This window comes from Glycine max, chromosome 2, assembly GCF_000004515.6.
Source record: "Glycine max cultivar Williams 82 chromosome 2, Glycine_max_v4.0, whole genome shotgun sequence".
Classification (NCBI taxonomy): domain Eukaryota; kingdom Viridiplantae; phylum Streptophyta; class Magnoliopsida; order Fabales; family Fabaceae; genus Glycine; species Glycine max.
This window is the reverse complement of record NC_016089.4, coordinates 7,350,252-7,375,334: the sequence shown is the minus strand read 5'-3', so window position 1 is coordinate 7,375,334 and position 25,083 is coordinate 7,350,252. Positions and strand designations below refer to the sequence as shown.

At 32.7% G+C, this 25,083-nt stretch overlaps 2 protein-coding genes across 3 annotated transcripts; one reads left to right on the top strand and one right to left on the bottom strand.

Moving 5' to 3' along the window:
• Window positions 1–20: 20 nt before the first annotated feature.
• On the bottom strand, window positions 21–5,632 carry LOC100814465 (probable UDP-3-O-acyl-N-acetylglucosamine deacetylase 1, mitochondrial). Its single transcript, XM_003519949.5, has 7 exons — window positions 5,492–5,632; window positions 4,994–5,302; window positions 2,782–2,988; window positions 1,542–1,643; window positions 1,250–1,314; window positions 683–827; window positions 21–422 (listed from the first exon to the last, which is right to left on the bottom strand). The coding sequence occupies exons 1-7, from the start codon at window positions 5,540–5,542 to the stop codon at window positions 369–371; spliced, it is 933 nt and encodes a 310-aa protein (XP_003519997.1). The 5' UTR covers window positions 5,543–5,632; the 3' UTR covers window positions 21–368.
• Window positions 5,520–25,027, top strand: LOC100813929 (protein VAC14 homolog). 2 transcript variants are annotated; one of them, XM_014765838.2, is made up of 21 exons: window positions 5,520–5,658; window positions 9,487–9,632; window positions 9,760–9,873; window positions 9,964–10,029; window positions 11,276–11,365; window positions 11,450–11,569; window positions 11,745–11,773; window positions 11,887–12,029; window positions 12,131–12,225; window positions 12,546–12,632; window positions 12,786–12,893; window positions 13,036–13,127; window positions 13,331–13,412; window positions 16,201–16,266; window positions 21,531–21,646; window positions 21,726–21,846; window positions 21,967–22,128; window positions 22,294–22,422; window positions 23,253–23,321; window positions 24,119–24,409; window positions 24,637–25,027. In XM_014765838.2, the coding sequence occupies exons 2-21, from the start codon at window positions 9,543–9,545 to the stop codon at window positions 24,751–24,753; spliced, it is 2,187 nt and encodes a 728-aa protein (XP_014621324.1). In that variant the 5' UTR covers window positions 5,520–5,658; window positions 9,487–9,542; the 3' UTR covers window positions 24,754–25,027. The 2 variants fall into 2 exon arrangements, with proteins under 2 accessions (XP_014621324.1, XP_003519996.1); XM_003519948.4 differs by lacking the exon at window positions 5,520–5,658 and having other exon boundaries at window positions 9,207–9,632; window positions 24,649–25,027.
• The last annotated feature ends 56 nt before the right edge of the window (window positions 25,028–25,083 follow it).

Below are 25,083 nucleotides of genomic sequence, written 5' to 3'. Positions count from 1 at the left end.
TGAAAGATGGATTCCTACTATTAGCATAAAAATTGAATTAAATCATAATTCCATCAAATGTTGTCGAAGCATCTTTGAGCTTGATTATGGCTATACGGCTTCCCTATAAAATCTGAAATGATGGAAAATTGAATGGCTTTCTTTTACAAAATGGTTTGCTTGGATGCTTTCATTACAAAATTGATGACGATAGAAACAATGAAGAGACAGAATAATAATACAAGATGTTTAGGAATTTCAGCATTTCTTCTTCCACCTTGGCTGCACATAAATAAGAGCTCAGAAGCATCAGGTTGAACAACTACTCCAACGAAGTCACCTAAAATACCAATAACTTCTTAGTAAACCACTGGCAACATGATAGCCTCTCAAATCATTCCTATCAGGCGGCGTGCCAAATCAGTATGCAATGCATGGCCACCCTGCATCAAGGATAGATCAATTGCATTAAAAATCATGCTCATCGCAGATCTTGAGCATAATTCAAATCCGGAAATAGGATTGTAGAACATGAATAGCATGTTTTGCTTCATATGAAGTCAACAAAAAGCCAATTTAAATATTTCAAAAGGGAGGAATTGAATAAATTAGGTTGCACAAATTACATCATCTTGACACAATGAAAGTCAAATTGACAAATGAGAATATTAAATATAGGGAAGACAGAACCAAAGGCACATGCCTTGTACGCAACGATATGAGCCACTGGGAGTCCTTGATTCCCAAACTGGGCAAACAGTGACAGATCACCAATAAGGTCTAAGATCTTGTGACGACATGGTTCATCACTGAAATGCAAAGGTGGATTCAACCAACCTTTACTGGCACTGCAAAAAATAAAATAAAATAATAATTATACAATGAATAACATAAAGCTAGAAGCACATCTGGCAACATGGGGATCATCAATGATTCAATGCATAACTTTCTCGTGTATCACCAGATCCCATAGAACTATCTACACAGTTTGCAACTTTGTACCAACATAATTTCATTTGGCCAGCATATTACTGAATCAAAGTTTCATGTGTACTCCAGCCTAATCTACAGATTCAATGTGATTAATTTCATCTCAAAGTAATATTTTATGTTAGATATGAACAGTTGACAACAACCAAGTCTGGAATCTCCACAAAATTATTTGTGTGTTGTTTCAAACTCTTCTTAAGTAATGCTGCATAAACTTATTTACTCCGGTATCATAGGCTATCAAATTTGTTCACTATCTATCATATAGCAAAATATATACCTGCACACAATGGCATTTTCTAGAGAACCTCCTTTGATAAGTCCAGCATTGCGCATTTGCTCAACCTGCAAGAAATTTTAAGGCAGAGAGAGGCATATGAGTAAACTGCAATTGGGTACACTACAATGTGTGGCTACCCTCATATCTAGTTAAACATAACACCAAATGTTCAAGTTCCACATACAAGTGACATCTAACATCTTAATTGGTTTTCCACTATATGATATATAGTAAAGAAAACAAACCATTATGTGAATAACTATATTATAAATGGAAAAACATTAGAACTAACCTCTTCATAAATGCAGAAGGTTCTTGACAAAGCTATCTGCATGGAATACACCAAATTATCCAAGGGGGGTGTAGAAAACCACTGGCAGCCAATAACAGGTGCCTGCAAAAGAAAGGAGGGAACTTAAGAGTACAGTTTGGTATTTATAGACAGTGCTGTTATTAGGACAGCTGTCATGGGGAAATAACTACCTTAGTGAACTAACTAACTAGCTTAAGTCTACCCGAGACTGCGGTTGAATAACTGCAGCTCTCTTACAGTACTCTAATACACATGAATCCGTGGAAAAGCAGCCTAAAAGAGTGTCTCATATTCCCCCCAGTTCCAACAAAGCAAATATGTTTAGGTGCTGCGGGCTTCAAGTGGTACATGGAGAGGCTGCCAACAACGAAACCTTCGAGTTTGGACAGTTGAAACTTGGCACTTAGAGGTGTTTGTGGCACACAAACATAGACATGGACACAGACACATAGACATGGCTAATGTACATAATACAAGACATTGGGACATAGCACCATGTGTGTTTGGGTGTCTGTGTATTAAAGTTAAATAAAAATAACATACACAAATATCTAAATCCAGAATCAGGATTTATATATTTAACTTAAAATAACTTGCCAAGCATTACATTTCCCTTGGATAATGAGCCCTACAAAAAAAATACTAAGGCATCATTTTATAGTGTAAGCATCATTTTACATTTCCTCTACAGAAGTTTATTTAGCATTTTATATCTTTAAAATGCCTACTTCAACCAAATGTCCAAATGTACCCAGTCAGCAACCAAGTTCCTTTTATCTGTAAAACTAAAATACTAAATGCTATAATCTTGACTTTAGACACAAATCTAGACATTGTTCTCATGATGGGAAGCAGATTAACAGGGGTAATGCTCAAATCCATGAAACACGATCCCTTTGTTTAATAATAGATGTCTGGTAAGAATAGTATAATAAAAAAAAAAACATAAAGACATAGGGCCAATCTAGATAAACTTATTGAAAAGTATTTATAGGAGAAAAGAGGAGGTAAAATGAACCAAAAAGCTGAGGTGGATAAACCAATTTTAACTTATACGAGAAATTTTATTCTTCTTATCTCTTAATTTTCTTCTCCTATAAGTGCTTTTTGAGAAATTTATCCAAACTAGCCCATAGAAATCTCTAAATGACATGCCAAAAAAATTTTGATGATTGATATTCTCAAATCTCAATCCAATGTATCATCAGCCTATCTTTACCTGCGAAAAGTTAATGCCATAAGTTATTCGAACCACTTCTGAAGGAAATGCAGCAACAAAAGAATCATTTCTCCAAGCATACACTGGTTCATTCACATGTGGTGCCATTTTCTCAACACTTTTGCCATCAAGATCAGTGGCCACTGTCAAACCAACTTCTTCCACTGCAGCCACCCATTCCCTTGCAGACCCATCAAATATAGGAATCTGTATGAGAATTAGAAATGACAGAAACACATAAATTTCTAATACAAACTATTGGTTACAAGAACTAGATAAAGGGGAGTGGAAAGGAGGAAAGAAAAAATATTCATCAATATTTTCCACAAAATACTTTATCTTTATTATGATAAAGCTGAGCAAAGGAAAATATCCAAGAAACATAAAATAAACCAATACTATACAATAGATTAGAGGGAATCCATTTCATAACCAGTATCTGCAAACTGGGACAGTTAGCGAGTTTTCGATGAACTAATTATTCTGTTTGCCACTTTGCCAACTATAGTAGAGTGTACATTTGTTGATATAAGTCATTCAAAATGTAGATTAAGGACCTGTTTGGATAAACCTTTTTATAAAGACTTATAGGAGAAGAAAATAAGAAAGTAAACTCAATTGAATTTTTCCCATAAGTTAAAATCAGCTTATGCACTTTAAATTTTATAGAAGTTCTTTCATCTAACTTCTCCAAAAGCTGAGGTGATTAGTTGATTTTTACTTCTGGAAAAAAAAAAACTCAAAATTCATTTTATCTTCTTATTCTCTTCTCCTACGTGCTTATAGAGAAATTTATCCAAACGGACTTAAGAATTTCTAGTCTAATCTAAATATTACAGGATCAAAATTTTACACTTCACTTTCTTAAAAGTAATTAGTAGCTTTGTTTTAACATCACCCTTTTTATCAACAATATATAGATAACCTATACGAAATCCTAAATTCTTACATTTGTTTAGTAACAGAATATCTATTTGGTAAGGTGGAATGTAAATAAGAGGACAGAAGAGCTTGGAATTTGAATGGAAGGAAAATTTTGAATATTTAGCAACTTTTCCCTTTGTTTCCTTTTCACTTCTTCTCCAACCAAACTTACAAGAAAATACATCTATATTGTTTTATATTTCTTCTCTATTTTCTTCAACTAAACTATCAATTTGGTCATTAAAGTATTATTGTATCCTAAATAGTCCTTAAAGTAATAAAATTATATAAAGTATAAAGTAATCCCTAAAGTAGTATTGAATATCCATTAATTTAGTCCTTATATTGATATATTTCACTAATTATTTAGGAATTAATTTGAAGAATTTTCCAATACTTTGAGAGACAATTTAGCATGATATTCAATACTTAAGGATTTCTTCTATACCTTTTTCCTTCATTTAACTATTTTGAATAGAAAATAGTACTCTTGGGGCATTTGGTAGGGGAGAAATTTTTCGTTTTCCGGAAATTCTAGGATGGGAATCTTAAGGGGTGTTTGGTTTAGTTCTTTCCGGAAATCCTAGGATGAAAATCTTAAGGGATGTTTGGTTTGATTGTTTTCTGTTTTCATTTTCACTGAAAATAAAAAATGGTGATCAAAATATGTTTGGTTGAATTTCTATTTTCATTTTCAATGAAAATATTTTTTCAAACGAATCAAAAACTGGAAATAATAAAATCTCGTTTTCAGTTGAAATCATAAAACTCATTTTGGATAAAATGAAAACGCGGTGATAAAAATGTAATTTTAAACAAATTTAAAAATATATTTCCTTCTGAAAACACATTTTTAGTGTTTTTATTTCTTGAAAGCAGAAAATAAAAAGTCAAACCAAACATGTTTTCAGAATCCTAATCTTTTGAAAATGAATTTTCAAAAAATGAAAACAGGAAATGTAAATGCAAATGCAGACCAAACACAGTGTTTGTTATTTATCTTACAAAATAAACATTTCTGAGAAAGAATGTTTCCCGCAAATGTCTTTTTAACTATTTTTCCACATAAGGTGAAATACTTTTCTGAGTTTAATTTTTGTATGTACTGTAGTAGAAATGTTATGTTACTCATTTAAAATAATTAAAATATCATGTTACTCATTCTATTCATTCCCAATAATTGAAACATTCTATTCATTCCCAACCCAATAATTCGAACCATGATTGCCGGGAATAGAAAAACTGTTTTCCTACCAAACACCCCCTAAGGATAAAATTGATAGGTTACCTCTGCGTCGTGTCCTTGAGTATCCGAATCCTCAATCTCGATCCTGCAATTATCGACACCCGAAGCCTCCAAAGCCGAAAGCAAGTGCTCCACGGTTCGAATTCGGAACCCGCCTTTGTACAGAGTGGTGCAGAGGGGCGAGACCTGAGCGAATTCAACAGAGGCGGGAACGAAATTGGAACGAAAATCGAAGTACCTGCCTCGGGAAGCGCGTTCGGGACACAGTCTCACCGTCGAAACCTTTCCCGAATGCAACGCCTTGCCTTGCCGCTCCACGCAATCCGCTAGGGTTTGCTGCAGCCTCCCAGTCTGCATAAAGGCGTCAAAAGAGCTTAAGAACGTCCTTTTGGAAAACTCCTTGTACATATAAAAAGCGTGAATCCAAATGCACTATAAGAGTAAATGATAGTCTGAAAGTAGAGTATGTGCATGGTTGAATTAAATTTGGGAACTAAACAGTCGATAGTGCATAAAGAACATGAGAGAGAGAGTACGAACTCTATTCCATGAGACCAGTTTTGATGATCTGAGAGCGTTGGAGGAAGACATTATGCATGAGTCTCGCGACACTCAATAGTGAACATAGAGCAGCGGCAGGTGGCAAAAATCTTGCATCTGATACCATATATCTGATGCACCTAAAAGCAGTGTTATCATATAATAAGGTAATTTTTGTTTGGATAACATATTGAAAATTGATTTTGGACTAAAATGTTGTTTGGAAACTTAGTATCAAAATAGATTTTCGATGTGCAATTTTCAAAATAAGTTTTTTTTTCTTTTTCTATATATGTATTTTGTTTTATAATTTATCATATCATAATTGTCTTAAAAATGCATTTCAGTGTATAAAGGTATTTAAGATTTATTAAATCTAATATTTTATTAGATTCACACTTTTATTTAGTTTTTATTCATTGTTAATATTTTATTAGATTCACACTTTTATTTAGTTTTTATTCATTGTTTATCACAATGAATCTTTGTTAACACAATAATCCTTAAACACATTAATCATTTTCAAAGTCATCATACAAGCATATACTAATTTCTCAAACCTCAATCCAACAATGATATTTCAAGAATAACACTTAAGATACAAGGAATTCATACTCAATTTAGTTCAATTCTTAATTTATCAATGCTTAATAAAAGTAAATTATTCTAACATAACATTAAAACTTACTCATGTTATTTTGAAGCCTTTATTCTATAAGAAAAATCCAATTCATGTCTATTTGGAAGTCATTCAGGACATGTATTGGAGAGAGTGGTGCTTAAGCATAGTCTAATTGCACTTTAAACGTGACTGGCAGACTAAAAAACAAGTCAACTTGTGCTTAAGTACCACTTATCTTGCCTTTAAGCATCATTTGCATGGCAAAAACACTTGTGCTTGCATTTTTTTTCCTGAAATTGGTCATGCTTAAGTGTGAGTAACCCCCTACTTAAGCCTAAACAAATGCAAAGCTTAAAAAAAAAAAAGAATTTTTCACCTTCAATGGCTTCCAAAAGAACAATCTGAATCATATCAACACAAGTTGTCATACCATTGAACACCAAAAATGACAAATATTTACAAGTTATAACAATCTTAGCAAAAAATTTAAAGAAAAATTATCTAAAGTAATGATTTATGGAGAGACATTACCTAAGCTCCTACAATACACTTAAATTGAATACTCCATGGGCAAGCAAGAACAAGAATGAATAACTCTTCCATACCTTAGTTGGTGCACGAAAAATGAGAAACGATGAGTGGTAAGACTCAAGGAGACAAGCAAGAAACAAGAACTTTGTCTCCTCTTTTGGGTGTTTTCACTATTCAAATTTTAGCCATAAATAACTAAAGTGGGATTAAACAAAAGAGACAAATTTGTTTTTACCAAATGAAGTAAATCCCAGGTTAATTATCATGGGTAACTAGATTTTAAACCCGTACGATGTTGGAGTTGGTTAAAATTAGATTTATTTATATTATATTTATTGTTTTATATGTACATAAATAATATTTTGTTTTTAGGATTTGGTAGCATTTTAAATATAAATTATATAATTATATTAAAATTGAAGAAGATTATATTAGTTATATTTTAACTGAGCAAATGTTGCATACACAAATTAATTGATGGTCTTGATGCATTTCAATTTTAATTAATTATATTCATTACATCAAAATATTAAATACGCACACAAAATCAACATACAAAAATTAGTTATAATAATTTTTTTACTGTATTTGTTAGTCCTAATATTTTTAATACTAATTTGTGTAGACATAAATTGGAAAAAATAATATTTGCATGTTAATCTTTTAGTATTAATATATGTATTTGCAGAAGATATTTATTTATTTTGTGTGTGTAATAGGAAAATTTTAATTTAAAAATGAAAATTAATTAATAAACAAACAAAAAATATATGTCATGTTGTTAATGAAAATAACTTAAGATAACGATGATTTGTTGAATTTCATGCTCCCATAGTATCTTTTGTCCAATTTGATTAAAATGCTTCATGCAGGGGCTAGCAATATAACTGTAAATCATAATGTTAATAAATATTCAGACAACATGAGATAATACAAAGAAAACAAAAATGAGAGAAAGAAAATAAAATAAAAACTAATCACACGCTCCCGATACTAAAAATGTCAAGCATACCCAATACTACAATAGCCAAAACAAAAAAAAATCAAATAATCCTGAAATAAAATGCACATAACAATGAAAAATGAACATTAAGAAAAAATATTTCATTTGTTTTAAGGGGAAAACTTCATGTACATCAAAATGGAAATCAAATGAGAAAGATTCCAAATGTTACTAAAATAGACAATATAGTAATTGTAAAAGAAAAGAAAACACAAACAATGAGCATGGAAGAAGAAAAATGATTTGAGAATGAAATAGATGAGAAACTTTAGTGATGCAATATTGAATGAAGAGAAAATAAAATGCGGAGTGTGTCAAATTTTAAATAGAGAGTATAACAGTTACGCAATAGTAAAGTTGCTAATTGAATTTAAAAGGACACATTGAATACTATGTAATACAGTTTTTTCGTTTAATGATAGCAAATACATGCATGCGGGTTAGAACCAGAAAAAATAGTTTAGAGAGGAGAAAATTTAACATATGATAAGCACGATTAATAATAATTCTGTCATTTAAATTAAGCGTGATGTGGAATTATCGATTACATAATGAAAAAACATCTATTGGAATATGTTAATTTTTTAAATGAATCTCAGAATCTCAATAAATTAGTTTATGATCACTTTTGATTAAGAAATATCTTGATTAAAAAAAAAATTGTCTCATAAAAATGTAAAGTGATATCATTTATTTTATGTGAATAAATAAAATTTAAAATATTTTGTGACTTATAGAATATAAAAGATTAAATTGTATTTTTATTGGTCCATTCATTATGTAAAATCAGATGATACAACGTTTATGTAAACAATAATATCTTAATAAAAATTAAATTCATAATTTTTTATTGAAAGAAAAATAATATACCACTAAGATACTTACTTTATTTAATTAATAATATTAATATTATTTTTTTTATATATTATTAGTTAAGAATTATTTTTTTTTCAAATTATTAAAATTTATAAATTAATATATAAAATCTTTTTATTTTTATTTTATATCATTTATATGTTTTTATTTTAAAGAGAAGAAAAATATTTTTATTTCATCAATTTATAATTAAATTTCATAAAATAATATGAAAATTATTTTCATATTCTTTTTGTAAATTTATTTTACTATACATGATTATTCTTACTCTAATTATTGATCTAAAGTTATTCACAAACAAGATGATAAAACACTCACTTTTTATTTGGTTAAATGTATTAAAAATTTTATTTATATATCTTAGTAAAGAGTTATTAATTTTTTAAAATTACCAAAATTTATAAATTAAAAAATTATCAGTATATAAATATTTTTGAAAAATAAAAAAGATTAAATATTTTGATTTAAAAATAAAAGATGAAATTATGGATTTAAGATTATAAGAGATCAAATGACAGTTTAATTAAATAAAATATGCATTTTACTAATTTTATGATGAAAACCAAAAAATGAAGATACCATTGCCCCCAATAAGGACATTTCCGTGATTTCCCCTAAATTCTTTGGTCACTGACAGCTTAATTATGTAATTATTTACTTATTAGTAGTATCTTAAAAAAATTCCCAATTTCATTTCATTTTCACAAATAACGGAAACTCTTCAAGAAAATATTACCAAACTCTTCAAGAAAGGAAAAGTGAAATTCTAGGTTTCAGAAATTTCAGTTCCAATTTCAATTTTCGTTTTTCTCAGATCCGATTTCCAATTTTTCCCACTCAATCTCATTTTCCACGCGAATGAAACTCAAAGAAAACCTCGCCATTTCCAATTTTCCAATTTTCACTTCGTGATTTCCGTTTCCTAAGTGAATGAAAGAAACGACAATGTTGCGTTTGGAGCAGGAAAAGATCCGCAAACGAATTTGATTCCCAATTCGTTCTTCGAATTTTTGATTGCCATGGCCGACGCTCTCTCGGTGATTCCGGCCGCCGTGCTTCGCAACCTTGCCGACAAGCTCTACGAGAAGCGCAAGAATGCTGCACTTGAGGTTTCTTTTTTCTCTCTTCAAGAATCTTGATTTTTCTTTCCTTTCTTTTTTTGGTCGTTGTTTCCAATTTAGTGAAATTTGAGGGCATTGGTGAATTTTAAAGGACCTTTTGTTATTATTATTATAGGTTGAGGGGATAGTGAAGCAGCTTGCTGGTGCTGGGGATCATGATAGGATAACTGCTGTGATCACTTTGTTGACTACGGAATTTACTTATTCGCCACAAGCAAATCATCGCAAGGTAGTGCTAATTATGTTATTTATCTTTAATTTGGGTTAATTATAGTTTGAATTCAATAATTTGAGCATTTTATTTTTAAATTAAATGAAGGGAGGGTTGATAAGCTTAGCTGCTGCTACTGTTGGGTTGACTACTGAAGCTGCTCAGCATCTTGAGGTAAGGGGTTGCCTATCGCTAGTTATTTTTGTCATGGATTTGATTGAACTCTTCCCACTTATTAAATATTTAAATTATGCAAATTTCATTTTGGGTGGTGTATCTTAGAAGCTTGGTAGTGGTCATTGGGTTTTAGTGGAAGAGAATATTCATGGTCAGGGAAGGATCCAGGAGTATATTAAAGGGGGGACCGTTTTTTTTTTTTTACATAATTATTTAAATATTTAAGTTCTAATAAATAATGATTTAATAAATAATAAGTTTTAAAAATATTTATTATTAATTTTATGGATAATATTAGAGATATGATCTACTACTAGAAAAATTTTAAGCAAATATCAACTCAAAAACATACTTATCTTATATATTTTACTTTATTAATATTTTTTAATTTTAATTTTTTTTCCTCATATATACACAAAGGGTCCTAAGGGAGGGGGATTAAGACCCCTACTTGCCCCCCCTTGGACCAGCTGTGGCTACATGTTTCGTCAGTTAATTGTTTAATATGCTGTTACGTGTGGAAATAATTATAAAGTTCTTAAAAACCCTTTTCATGTTCTTTAATTATGGATTAATTTTGATAGTCTTTGATTTTCTCTTAACATTATGAGTATGGACAATTTATTATTTGGACATGGTGCTATTTTCTGCCTATGGTTAAGATAAAAATAGGGTACTGCTTGATAGTCACATTGACTTGATAAGTTATGTCAGCACTGCAGATAATTCCATCTAATCAGACCTATGTGTCAGAAGCTCCCTGGGGGATGTTTTTCAAATATATTGCCATAAAAATAGTTCCTTTTCAGTTTAGAAGTTGTGTTTACATTTTAGCTGTATATCTATTTCTGTAATATTGGAAATGCTATAATATTCAGCAAAAACTATTTGTCTTCTAATTCATAAGCAGATTTTTAGTTTTTACCATAGTTTGAACCTTCTTTAGCCTCATTTTTGTAGCATCTATAGCACAAGGCATTTTGAAAACGAAAGCAATATAAAACTGCAATTTCAAGCATGTCAGTGAATGGAATATAATAGGCATAATTTCACTGTTCTTGTTATCAACATGAAATATGCTAATTACTTTGGATGCTAGTTCTTTTCTTTTTGTTAAGCTATGTTAACATGGTTCAAAATTTTAGGACGAGGTTTAAAATAACAAAATAGATGATTTCACCTAAAAGTATGAAATTGGTGTGTATTCATTTTCCTTCTTACCTACATATTTTGTATTATACAGCAAATTGTACCACCTGTATTAAATTCTTTTGCCGATCAAGATAGCAGAGTTCGTTATTATGCTTGTGAAGCATTATACAACATAGCAAAGGTGAAGATCTAATTCTGCTTACCCTTATAAACCTTTAATATGATAATGTACAATCCTCCAATGTCAATCTTGTTTTGATGGTAGGTTGTGAGAGGAGATTTTATTATATTCTTCAACCAGATCTTTGATGCCTTATGCAAGCTTTCTGCAGACTCAGATGCCAATGTACAAAGTGCTGCCCATCTCTTAGATCGACTTGTTAAGGTATAATATAATAATAATTTTCTCCTGAACTCCAACAATCCTTTGAGCAGATTTGCATGTGAGCATAACTGTACATATTAGATGTTTTCCAAATAGGTATTGATCTAATAATGATTTGAATTACTGTTCCATTATCATTAACAAATAATGATTAAATGTTACTTTATTCAAACAGGATATTGTGACTGAAAGTGATCAGTTCAGGTGCCCCTTCTTACTTCTATGCTATACGTTTCTCTGTATCCTGTTGTGAGTACAGAGATCTCTGACTGATTTGTAATGCTTCATGCCCCTCCATTTTATCTCTTGATTGTCAGTATTGAAGAATTTATACCATTGTTGAGGGAGCGCATGAATGTACTGAATCCATATGTCCGTCAGTTTTTGGTAGGATGGATTACTGTATTGGACAGTGTCCCAGATATTGACATGCTTGGTTTTCTTCCTGATTTTCTTGATGGTAAGTGTATCAGCTGAAGAATCAACATTTATGTTTCTATTCACTTGACATGTTATATACAACATCAATGTAAACCAGCTAATCATTCATAAACATCTCAGGTTTGTTTAATATGTTGAGCGATTCAAGTCATGAAATACGTCAACAAGCTGATTCAGCTCTTTCTGAGTTTCTTCAAGAGATTAAGAATTCACCAGTAAGGCTTCTACTAATGTATCTTTTTTCCTTTTTGTTGGAGTAGCAAGTCTTTCGAAACTATTCAGACCACAATTCTGCTTTTAGGGCATTGTTTTTCGTGTTAGCTTCACGGGGAGGGTTTATTTCAGCCATTGTCTGCTTTCATATGTTTCCCATCTTTTGGGGTTCATCTCTTTGCTGACTCCTTTCTGTTTGTGCATTTTGTGTTGATTAACTCTGATGTACAAGTGTGCATCATTTTCATCTAATATATTGAAAGAAAAGCAAATTGTTTTGTTCATTTGTCATTTTCTGACTCGAGCAGTGCTACTCTTGAAGTCTGTAGATTATGGTCGAATGGCTGAAATACTGGTACAAAGGGCAGGTTCTCCAGATGAATTTACTAGGTTAACAGCTATCACATGGGTGAGTGGTATTGCAATGTTTTGACTTGTTAAATAAGTCTTTATTCTAATAAACTTTCATTTAGTGTTGGCATCTAGTCAAAATTATTATGTATTGTTTGCTGTTGTTCATTATTATTTTCCTTAAATAATGTGTGTTTTCTTGTTTTAACAGATAAATGAGTTTGTCAAACTTGGTGGAGATCAGCTTGTTCCATATTATGCTGACATTCTTGGAGCTGTTTTGCCTTGCATATCTGATAAAGAAGAGAAAATTAGAGTGGTAGGCCTACTTGAGCCTTCCCTGTTTCTCCTCCTCTTTACTTTTTTTTTTTAATTTACCTTTTTAAATTTTCTGTTTTGTATGATGTTTAATTTTGTTTGGAAAACAATGCTTTGGAAATAATTTCTGGCTTATGTATAAGGTTGCTCGTGAAACCAATGAAGAGTTACGTGCAATCAAGGCCGATCCAGCCGAAGCATTTGATGTAGGAGCAATCCTCTCCATTGCTAGGAGGTGTAATTTTTTTTTTTTTACCCGGGAAATTGGCTAGGTTTCAATTTGAAAATACTTTCTATTAAAAAATTATTGATTTGTATAGTGCTTTGGGAATCCAAGAATATAAAGGGAAATGATTATGAGGGTCTGTTTTGTTTAGCCAACTCTGTTTTGCATTTATTATTCTGTAGAATGATTTTGGGAATGGTTTGACTGGTTAGGCAACTATCTAGTGAATGGGAGGCTACTCGTATTGAAGCTTTGCACTGGATATCAACCCTTTTATCCAGACATCGTAGTGAGGTGATTCAATTTAATTCATCTTTTATTTTGATATATTTTTAGGCTGCTATTAATATTCAGACTTTTTTTTTTGCTCAGCAAAAATAAGTTAGATATATATATATGAGTACTAGAGGTACTAAAGTTACATGTTTGGGATTGGGTAGACATTTGGTTCCTAAGATCAGACTTGACAGTCTGGATAGGAACCAGAAGCTACTTACAGTATAATCTGTATACTACTTAGATCCTATATCTGCTACCCTCTCCTGATTACAAAAACCTTTTCTTAGGTTACTCGACCATTGATTGAAATCTGTTACAAAATCTTTTTCCATGTATCTGAACCATGTCCAAACTAAGAAGATTGCATCATCCATCAGTTTACTTCCATTGAAGGTGTCATTTGAGAAAACTATCTTGTTCCTATGCTGCCAAATAGTCCATGTTAGTGCTACCCACCAGCACTTCCATCTGTTAGCCCTTATTCCAGCGTCCAACACATTTGCATGGTGCAGAAAATGTTGTCTCGGATTATGCGGGAAGGCACCTGAGATGTTTACCCAAGTCAAAGACTCCCACCAAAGAGGAGGGTTTTACTGCAGTTGAAAAATAGATGAGCTGCATCCTCCTCCTTGTTCCTGCAGAATGGGCATAGTAAATCATTGATCTCTACATGTCTCCTTCGTAGGTTTAATTTTGTTGGCAATCGGTCTCTAATTAACCTCCACGCAAAAAAGGATGTTTTGGTTGGGATCTTTAATTTCCACAATTCCTCAAAAGCTCCATCCAGATTCTCATTCATTGATTCCCCCATCAGCCAGATTATATGCACTTTGTGTTGAGTATTGGCCATTTGGATCTGCTTTCCACACCCAGTTATCTCTTCTATGTGGCTGGATTAGGGTCCGCGCTATATCCCCCAAGAAGCTGTCAGCCAAGTCGATTTCATTGTCAAACAAGGATCTCCTCCATATGAAATTCCACTCCCAACCTGCATCTGTGTGACTTAATCTAGTCTCTTAATGTGTTCCTTGGAGTCTTTGTCATATAGCTCAATTCCATGCCCCTTTCTGTTGTTTATGCCCTTATATGTCATGACCGACCCTTGATTATAGGTTTTCTTGAGAGTTTTATTTCTATTGATTAATAATAGAATTTACTTGGCTGTAACCAGTAACTAATGCTATTTTGCTCTTTTTATATTTTTACCCTTTTGCTTGAATATCAAATGAGACTATTCTTTCCGTTTGGTTATTCCAGGAATAAGGGATCTACTTTGATTTTATTTGATATGGTTTAATTTATTATGGTTAGAAAAGATCTTAGCCATTAAGTGAATGCTTGTTTGTGCTTTTCCAGAAAAAAACTGTTTTTGTTTTTTAATTAAAAATATCTTAAAAAATTCAGAATAAATATGCAATGCTTTTGAAAAAACCAGCAAAAGCCTAAAATAAAAATCTGTTTTACGACTTCCTCAGAGGTTGAAAATAGCTTTTGGAAAAAAGGAACCTTTAAAAAAAAATGCTGAATTATAGAATTTTAAGTTTTCTAAGCTTTAACAGCCAGGCCCTTCACTCAATTCTGCAAATAATTATGATGTTGTCATGACAACCAAACTGAATAAAATAACATAACTTTCTTTCTTTATCACAACAACAATTGTTTTATCCCATTGGATGAGGTCGGCTACATGGATCATGTGACATCACTAGGTTCAGTCAACAATCAAATTCCCTGGATATTATTTACTCTGTGTGATTCCTTTTAAGGATCCCCTTCAATGTCTTTTATGTTCCCCCATTATCACTTTTTACAGGGCTAAAGGCCATGCGATCTACTTTCCTCTCCAGTGCCTTTAGTGGCTTTCTTTGCATATGTCCAAATCATCTTAAACAATTTTGTGTCATCTTATCCTCGATGGGTACCTCACTAATATCTCCTCATATTTAATCATTCTGTACCCTATCCTTTCTTGTGTGGCGGTGGCCTGACCACATATCTTAGCATTCTCATTTATGCTAATTTTTCTTTGTTTATTATCACACAACACACAAATATAGTTTGTGTACAAATTTATTGTTTGGTGTCAAGAAAGCATGATACTTCTAATTAGTAGCCATGTGTCAAACATGCATTAATGTTGGACATGGCATGGGCACTTCAAACGATTTTAGCTGCATTTTACAAATTTTATTACTTTTAGTTTTTACAACTTTGATACCAATACAAATTGGAATACTACAATATTAAGATAAATTGTAGCAGTTAATTAATTATGTTTAGATGACTCATGCTCTTTATTAGAATTAACCCTCATGTATTTTAAGAATTTTATTTTATGTTCATTTCAGCTTTGTTTTGCGGTTTTGTTAACAACATCCCTTAGAGCTAATTTGAAGCAACTTCAAATGGAAAGTTATTTCTTGGGAAATAAAGTATTTATTGCATTGGAGATACAAAAGTTGAAATAATGAACTCTTTCCAGAGAAAAACTTTCCACCTTTAGTTGCTAAGGACTGATGTATACAAATCAGCTCTAAGGACTGATGTTAGCAAAACTGCTAATTTTATGTATATTATAGAAGTGCCATGTCCTGCAATTTTTGAATTTTGACGTATATTTGTGTCCATGTTGTGTTGTATCCGAGCCTTCTAGTTTGGAAATCTTTTTCCTTTTGTGCACAACTTTATTTTTCTTAATGTCAGCCCCTTTGAATAATTACTTTTTCAATTTGCACAAAATATTTTGTAAGGGTGTGATTCCATTACGTCCATGTTCACTGAAGACTTTCCTTGTCTGAAACAGGTTTTGACATTTCTGAATGACATATTTGAAACCCTACTCAAAGCACTTTCAGATTCATCTGATGAGGTAGTGTCCTGGTGATGACATGTTTTTCTTTCTATTTTTTATTTCATCAAACCAATCATTTATTTCTTGTGATCTTTGTGCATAGTGTTTATCAAAATATTACGTAGATAAGTTTTAGTGCATACATATCCTTTCAATTTAAACAATCACAAGTAGTTGAGATGCTAAGTCTAATCACCTACCTTAGGTGTTTGGAAATTTGGAGTGGCCTAGGATTTCTATTCTCTAATACTATCTCCAGTCCTCTTAATATAAGAAACAAATGAGTACATTTTTTGTCCTAATTATAAGAAACATAGACCCACTTTTAGATGTATGAATTGCTAATTTCCTTTTATATCCTCAATGTATTGTGAAATCTATTAATAAGACACCCACTCATTCCCTATGCAGGTGGATATATTTATTGGTTTATTAAGTCACAGTAATTGGTGGGAAAAATTATCTCTTGAATTATGTAGTGTCATTAAGTATAGCTACTATTTAAACCATTTAATTCTATGGGTATTTAGGGAATACAATTTAGTTCATGACATTATTAATTAAAATTAACTAACTAAACTAATTTCATTGGTCTTGATAAATTAGTAATTTGTTTCTTATATAAAGGACTGGAGGGAGTATTTTTTTATGGGTCTATACATTAAATTTGTTCTAATATTAGATGATATGCAAAGAGATTGGACTTTTTTTTTTAATGGTTGGGAAGACTTTCATATCCCTTTTTAACTGCCCGTGCCTCCTTTCACAATACATCCTTGGACAAAATGAGGAAGACCATTCAGCACATGCCCTATTGGCTAAAGGGGTTATCTAGGTACTGCAAGCCATATTATACTGAGAAACGATGATGTTGGTTGTGCTTCAATTACATAGATATAGTGATTGAAAGTTGGCAGTTGCCATTTCCCATTCCATCCTATTATGGTTCTTAAGAAGTATCATCGTTTCTATAAGATATGTAGTTTTCTTGAGAGAGAGAACATGGAAGATGATAAAATTTGAAGATCAGAAGGATGAAAGCTCAATGTTGTTGCTTTATAATTTAATTTTTACTTTTTACTTTTTCATTAGTGAAGCTTGATATCACGAGCAATAACTTTGATGCGTAAAAATAGAACTTGCACAAGGGCAAATGTACCCTATGCAGTAGTAATAGTGAACTAAAAGTCCGGATATCGAACCCAAAGGATCAGTTTTGTTCCCAAACAATTTTGTAAAGCTAAACAATTAAAGTTAAATTAAATGAAAGATAGTCGTGATCAATTACTCAATTTAGTAAATAAGAATCAAAGATAGTTGATGTGAAAACAATTATAATAAGCAACCTAGGATTGTGATTTCACACTTAACCCAAATTTTCCCAATTTTAATTCTAACTGTTGGAACAAATATTTTGAATTTTTGGTCCCCTTAGAGATTTTGTAAAGATGTCTGCTAGTTGATCATTAGAACCAATGAATTTAGTAATAACTTCCTTAGAAAGGACTTTCTCCCGGACAAAATCATAATCAATCTCAATATATTTAGTTCTCTCATGGAATACTAGATTAGAAGCTATATGTAGGGTTGCCTGATTATAACAACATAGCTTCATTTGTTGAGTTCAATTCTTGAAGAAGTTGTTTAATCCAAATGAGCTCACAAGTGGCTACAGTCATAGCTCTATATTCAGCCTCTGCACTAGACCTTGCAACAACATTTTGCTTTTTACTCTTCCATGAGACAAGATTTCCTCCAACAGACACACAATATCCTGAAGTGGAACGCCTATCAATGGGTGATTATGTCCAATCTGCATCGCAAAATCCAACTATTTGAGTGTTTCCTTTGTCTTCATAGAGTAGTCCTTGTCCTGAGGTCCTTTTAATGTATTTCAAAATTCGAATTACTACATCCCAATGATCATTATGAGGAGACTGCATGAATTGACTCACCACTCCAACTGCAAAGGAAATATATGGCCTTGTAATAGTGAGGTAGATAAGCTTCCCAACCAATCTCCGATATTTTTCAGGATCAGAATAAGGCTCCCCATGATTGGGTAGCAATTTTTTATTTGGATCCATGAGACTATCAATTGGTCTACAATTTGACATACCAGTTTCTTTCAATATGTCTAACGCATACTTTCTTTGTGAGATGATAATCCTATCTTTTGACTGAGCAACTTCAATTCCAAGAAAATATTTTAGTTTTCCCAAATCCTTAGTCTGAAAATGACTAAATAAATGTTCCTTCATTGAACAATTTTTTCTTGGTCATTTCCTGTGATGACTATATCATTTACATAGACCACCAAGTAAACACATCTTCTCGATGAGGTATGACAATAAAAAACTGAATGGTCTGCTTCACTTTGTTTCATCCCAAAAGCCTGAACAACTGAGTTGAATTTTCCAAACCAAGCTCGTGGGGATTGTTTGAGTCCATAAGAGACCTCCAAAGTTTGCAAACCAAGCTAGACTCCTCCTGAGCAACAAATCCCGGTGGTTGCTCCATATAAATCTCCTTTTCTAATTCCCCATGTAGGAATGCATTTTTAATATCCAACTGATATAGTGGCCAATGACGGATGGCAGCTATGGCAAGAAAGAGTCGAACAAAAGTCATTTTAGCCATAGGAGAAAGTATCTCCATAATCTAGGCCATAAATCTAGATATAACCTTTGGCTACCAATCGAGCTTTGAGGCGATCAATTTGTCCATTGGCCCCAACTTTTATAGCATATACCCATCGACAACCAACTGGTTTCTTGCCTGGGGGAAGAGGAACTAGCTCCCAAGTACCATTATGCTCCAAAGCCTGCATTTCATCAATCATGGCTTGTCGCCATCTCGGATGATCAAGTGCTTCAAAAAGATTTTTAGGAAGAGAAACAGAAGATAAAGAGGAAACAAAAGAATGGTATGAAGAAGAAAGACGATGATAACTTAAGAAGTTATAAATAGGATAAGTGTAGACTGAGTACCTTTCCTAAGAGCAATAGGCAAGTCAAGATTCTCTTCGAGTAGGTCCATGGTCGGGTTGTCTACTGGAGTAGGACATGATTCAGCTGGTCTTTCATTACCTTCAAGTTCTATGTCAAGAACTCGAGGACGACGTTGATATACGATGGGTGATCTTTGAGTCTGCTCAAGTGGAAGATTGTCAGGAATATCTATGGTAGAATCTGTGGGTGTCCCAGATGTTCATGAAGGAGCTTTGGTGATGTGGCAGCACTGCAAACCCAAAAAAGATTAGGCTTGAGGTAGTAAAGATCATGAGATTCATGTCCTACGCCAATCGTTTGACTCATATCACGTTCCTGTATGACAAAGGAGTTAGCATCAAATGTTACTGGACAATTATGAGAACGAGTAAGCTGACTAAGAGATATTATATTGAAAGGACAACCAGGTATGAGCAAAACAGAGTTTAAAGACAAAGAAGTGGGTGATACATGACTGATTCCTGTTGCTGCAACTCTAGAACCATCGGCTATAGTAATGAAATGAGGAATTTTAGGAGGAGAGAGGGATGAAAATAAAGAACTATTACCAGCAATGTGATAAAAAACACCTGAATCAATTAACCATGGACTTTGATTATTACCAAATTGGGAAATGCTGGCAGTGGAGTTATGACCACATATAGTAGATGATGTTAGAGATTCCTTGGCAACTTTTAGCTGGAGATACTCTTCATAGTCAGCCTTCGAAAACTCTATCTCAGATGTTTCAGACTTTGAAATATTCACTGATTTTTCGGGGAATCCATGAATAGAATAACAGGTGTCTTGTATGTGGTCCACTCTCTTACAATAAGAACATTGAGGGCGACCTCCTCTTCCAGCTCGTCCTCCTCGGTTTCCATGATCACCTTGTCCCCCTCGATTAGATACCATGACAGAAGTTTCAATACCGTCACCTGAATTTCCTCCTATTTGGAGTTTTTGATATTGAGGCTGCAGTTTGGACAAAGGGACAAAGATGGGACTTTAGGTTTTGCTGACCAGATGCAGAAACCTTTAAAGAACAAACAAGGTGGCTCTAGATACCATATTGAAGAGACTAGAGGTTGTGAAATGCTTGAGTGCTTAACCCACTCACTGATCTATATTTATATAGACTTTGGGAGTAAATACAATGTGAAATTTACAAGAATATTAATGAAGTTCTAGTACCTATGTACATGCATGTGAATTCCTAGATACATGAATATGTGACTAACTAGGTACATTAATAACTATTCTTTATTGGAACAAGTACCCATGCAATGTGTGGAACAACTACCCATACAATGTGTGTAATTCCAACACTAACAAAACCCCAAATATTGTCGATCACTAGTATTCTCAAATTCAATTATTAACCTTTGGTCATGGTTTAATAGAAATATTTAATTGACTGGAAAACATTGAGGTTTTCATTAAGATCAGTGAATGGTAAGAGTATGATTACATCACAATCCCGAACTAGGGAGACTAGCCGCTCATCGTCATGGCAAAATTAGAAATCCGAATAAAGAACATAGACATACCGAAAGAAAAGGAGACTTGACCAAAATTCGTCCTAATTGTGATCTTTTTGCTTCTTCGCAGCTAAGAGACTTCTGCACGACCCTTTTCTTTCTCAAAATGTAAATAGAACAAAAAACACTAAAAAGAGAGGCTCTCATTTCTTATTTATAATATTCTGCGGAGGCCTCCTTCTACCTTTCCTTAATTAATCTCATCAATTAGGATTTAAATCTGACAGGTGATCCTTGTAATCTTTAAGTGATAGGTGATGCAAGTGGATCACAGGCTTACAAAATTACCACATGCACAAAAAATTACCATAACCATAGTCTTCTGATTGACTCCAAAAATCTAAGAGTTTAAATTCTTTCCCACATAAAGCCCATAAGCACCTGTCTTTTACAAACTTATACCAAACCGTGAGTTTTATCAAATAAAATATATCAAAATACATGATTATGACATGAAAACTCACATCAAAATATAGTCAAATATGGGTTTATCAAACTTCTAACAAATTGTCCTTAAGAACACTTTCAAGTGGTTTTTTAAATGAAAAATTGTTTCTGAAAAATGAGTGTGATTTTGTTAGAAGGCCATCAAGATAGATATCTTGTATATGCCTTCTTGACTGTTAAGCAATACTTTGAAAGTTGTATCAAATAATAGGTTGTGCTTCTAGTTCAAATAATATCTTGTATATGCCTTCAATAATTCACTTTAATTAACCTTAATTCATTTCAATTCGGTAATATTAAATAGGTTGTGCTTCTAGTTCTTGATGTTCATGCATGCATTGCAAGAGATCCCCACCACTTCCGGCAGCTTGTTGTTTTTCTAGTGCACAATTTCCGACTAGATAATTCTCTTTTGGAGAAGTAAGCTATTTTCCTTTATCCTATGAATTCTTCCAGTTTTTCATTCATTAAAATTTTAATTTTATATTATAAATTCCAGGCGTGGTGCTTTGATAGTCCGTCGCCTTTGTGTTCTTTTGAATGCTGAGAGAGTCTACCGTGAACTTTCTACAATATTAGAAAGAGAATCTGACTTTGATTTTGCGTCAATTATGGTTCAGGTTTGTGACTTTTTCAAGTGCTTAAAATGGCCGCAATGGATTTTCTTTTAATTAGGCTGTCCTATGTAATGAAGCAGTATTCATCTGCATTTAATTTTTTCCCTTTTTAAAATATTTCAGGCTCTGAATTTGATCTTACTTACATCATCAGAATTATCTGAGATTCGAGATCTTTTGAAGCAATCACTGGTAAATCCTGCTGGGAAGGACTTGTATGTTTCTCTGTATGCCTCTTGGTGTCATTCTCCTATGGCAATTATAAGTCTTTGCTTTTTGGCTCAGGTAGGAATCTATAACACGATTCTGATTATTGGTTTCCTTTTCAAGTTTTTCTTTGTCTAGCAAGTGCCCACATGTCACATACCACGGGCAGACATTGTAAACAATGTCTTTTCGTGGATATGAACCATATGACCTTTTTTAAAATAAAATTTTCTTCCCCGACAGACTTACCAACATGCCAGTGCTGTGATTCAATCAATGGAGGAGGAGGATATTAATGTCAAATTTTTGGTCCAACTGGATAAATTGATTCGCTTGATGGAAACTCCAATCTTTGCTTATCTTCGATTGCAGGTGCTTAATTAAAACAGCATGTTTCATCAGCATGTATCTTTTAATAATGTATATTTTGTACTTAGTCTGGTAAAATATGATGGATATGGAGTTGATGAATGGTTGATTGTGCTTATTTTTGTTAAACTATAAAACAATTATTTTAATCCCATATATGATAATTTTTCTTTAGGTTTCATTTATCTTACCACACACCAAATACTAAATGATTCTTGTTTGGATCAAACCTCTAGCAGACAATTAATCTGTGATAAACATACTTCTGATGCAATCGTTATCCTTTTTTATTTTTTAAAACTTAAAAGGTGGAGGTTAGCATATTAATAGGATGAGTTCTCTAATAGGCATTACTAGCATTATCTAACTCTGTTAATCCTGTATCATAATTTGAGAGAGCATTATATAAATATGGTATTGGTAAATACTAAATATTATGGATTGAATATCAAGGGTGGATACTCAGAAAGATCCCATTTTTGTAATTGATGTAATATGTAATATATGTAATATAACTTATCGTAATAAATGATAGAATACATCAGCTGTTATAATTTGAAATCTTGATTGTTTCTATAAACATAAAATCATATGTAGGAATATTTAATGTGGTTCTCAATCTCTTTATGGTGCCCTTTATTGACACTCTCATCTTATACTATTGCCAATCCTCATGTTAGTTTTTGCCATTTCTTCATTGTGTTTGATATGGGTAATTTTCTCTTGCATTAGATGAATCAAGTAATGATTGGTCCTCTTTTAATTGTGTTAAGGGATAGTTATCCTTTTAAATGGTTTCTCTCATGTGCTGAAGTTATTACTTAATTTTGCAGCTTCTTGAACCTGGAAGATATATTTGGCTATTCAAGGCATTGTATGGTCTTCTGATGTTGCTTCCTCAGGTATCTGCAAACAATTTCTTCTTACCTATTGAGAAGTTGTTGAGGCATTGATTTCCTTGTATGAATGGGATGTGTTCAAATACCCTTCTTTGGAGGTCATTTTTGAGACTTGCATTGGTTACAATACTTGAATTATCTCCTCTCTATATTCTTTTCTTTGTTTAGAAGTGGCATTTTGCTTTGCTTTATTTTTTTTAATAAAGCCAATTTTCTTGTTTCAAGACACTGTTTTGTCAAAAGAAGGAATGTGGTATATTACATATGTTTACTTTCCTTTGCATCCATCTCATTTTTGAGGCATTTGCTATTTGGGATTAATACGCCGCTGGACCAAATTTGTTCAATTTAGATGTTATACGCCTGAATACATTTTTAAAAGGTATGCCTAGTTTTTAAGCTGTTTTTTAGAATCTATTGGTACAAGGTTTGACACCCTTGTGTCATTGAATATAATGCCTTCTGCAAGATCATTTTTATGTTTCACTTGCATGTTTTCTTAACCATTGTGTCAGTAATATATATATATATATATATATATATATATATATATATATATATATTCCTGGAGATGTTTGTCGGGCCAGTAAGACTTGTGATTCTTATGATAATAACTATTGTTGAATGTATCAACTTGATCTTCCTGCCAGTTATACCCTCTACTATCTACACTTAATGAATAACGAAGACTTGTGGGATGGGGAGGATAGTTTTGTTAATTATTGTTTCTTAGGCAGGTCGTCTTTCAGGAATACATGGTTTGATGTTTATATATTAACTCTTTTTATACTACTGTGCAGCAAAGTGCCGCCTTTAAGATACTAAAAACTCGTTTAAAAGCTGTGCCATTGTATTCATTCAATGGAGAGCAGTTGAAAAGAATGCCTTCAGGGGATTCATACCAATTTCGTAACGTGCCGGATGGATTTCGAACCATTGAGGATGGTGACGTAGCCAAAGATGGTGGTAGCTCACGCAATGGAATAAATTTTGCTGCTAGGCTACAACAGTTTCAGCAAATGCAGCATCAGCATCGGGTGCTTACCAAAACACAGGCAAAGTTGCGCAATATGTCCACTTCATTGTCAAAGGTTGCTGACCTCTTCATTCTGCATGTTGATTTTGTATTTTTTGTTTTTATGTTTCACATAAATTGTTGTGTAAAAATCCATAGAATATAAAGAATATTGGAAATGGAGAGGAAGAGGGAGATGGTGCCTGATTTTTAATCGCTCAACATAGTATATTTTCTTTTATGTATTATTTTTGTCATCATTTGAGCTATTCTGCTTTGTTCAGTTTTATGATGTTATTACAGCATTACATGCAGGAGCCACAAAGAGAGGAAGAACCAAGAAAACCTCAGTCTATTGAAGTTAATGTTCCTCCTTCAAGATCATCATCAAAGAGAGGTCCAGGGCAGCTACAATTATAATTTTAATATTGCTTCTGCCCATGGGGTCTAAGTTAAAGTATGTCAACTTTGAAAGGGTCGGTATGATTTGTAAAATTGTAAATCATAGTAGCTCGTTTTATTCCACTTGTTATAGAAGTTGGGATGGCAAAAATTGGGTTTTTGAATCAAGATAAGTTTGGGCTTTTCCTAGGCTATTCTTTTGACTTTGTACAACGTGATTCCCACGTGGTTATGTTATTTTTTATTTATTAAAAACCATGTGGGCTAGAGGGAGATATTTGATTTAGTAAAATGTCTTTTGTCTACCTGTTAATCATATACTGCCATATGAAAATATAAGGAATTAGC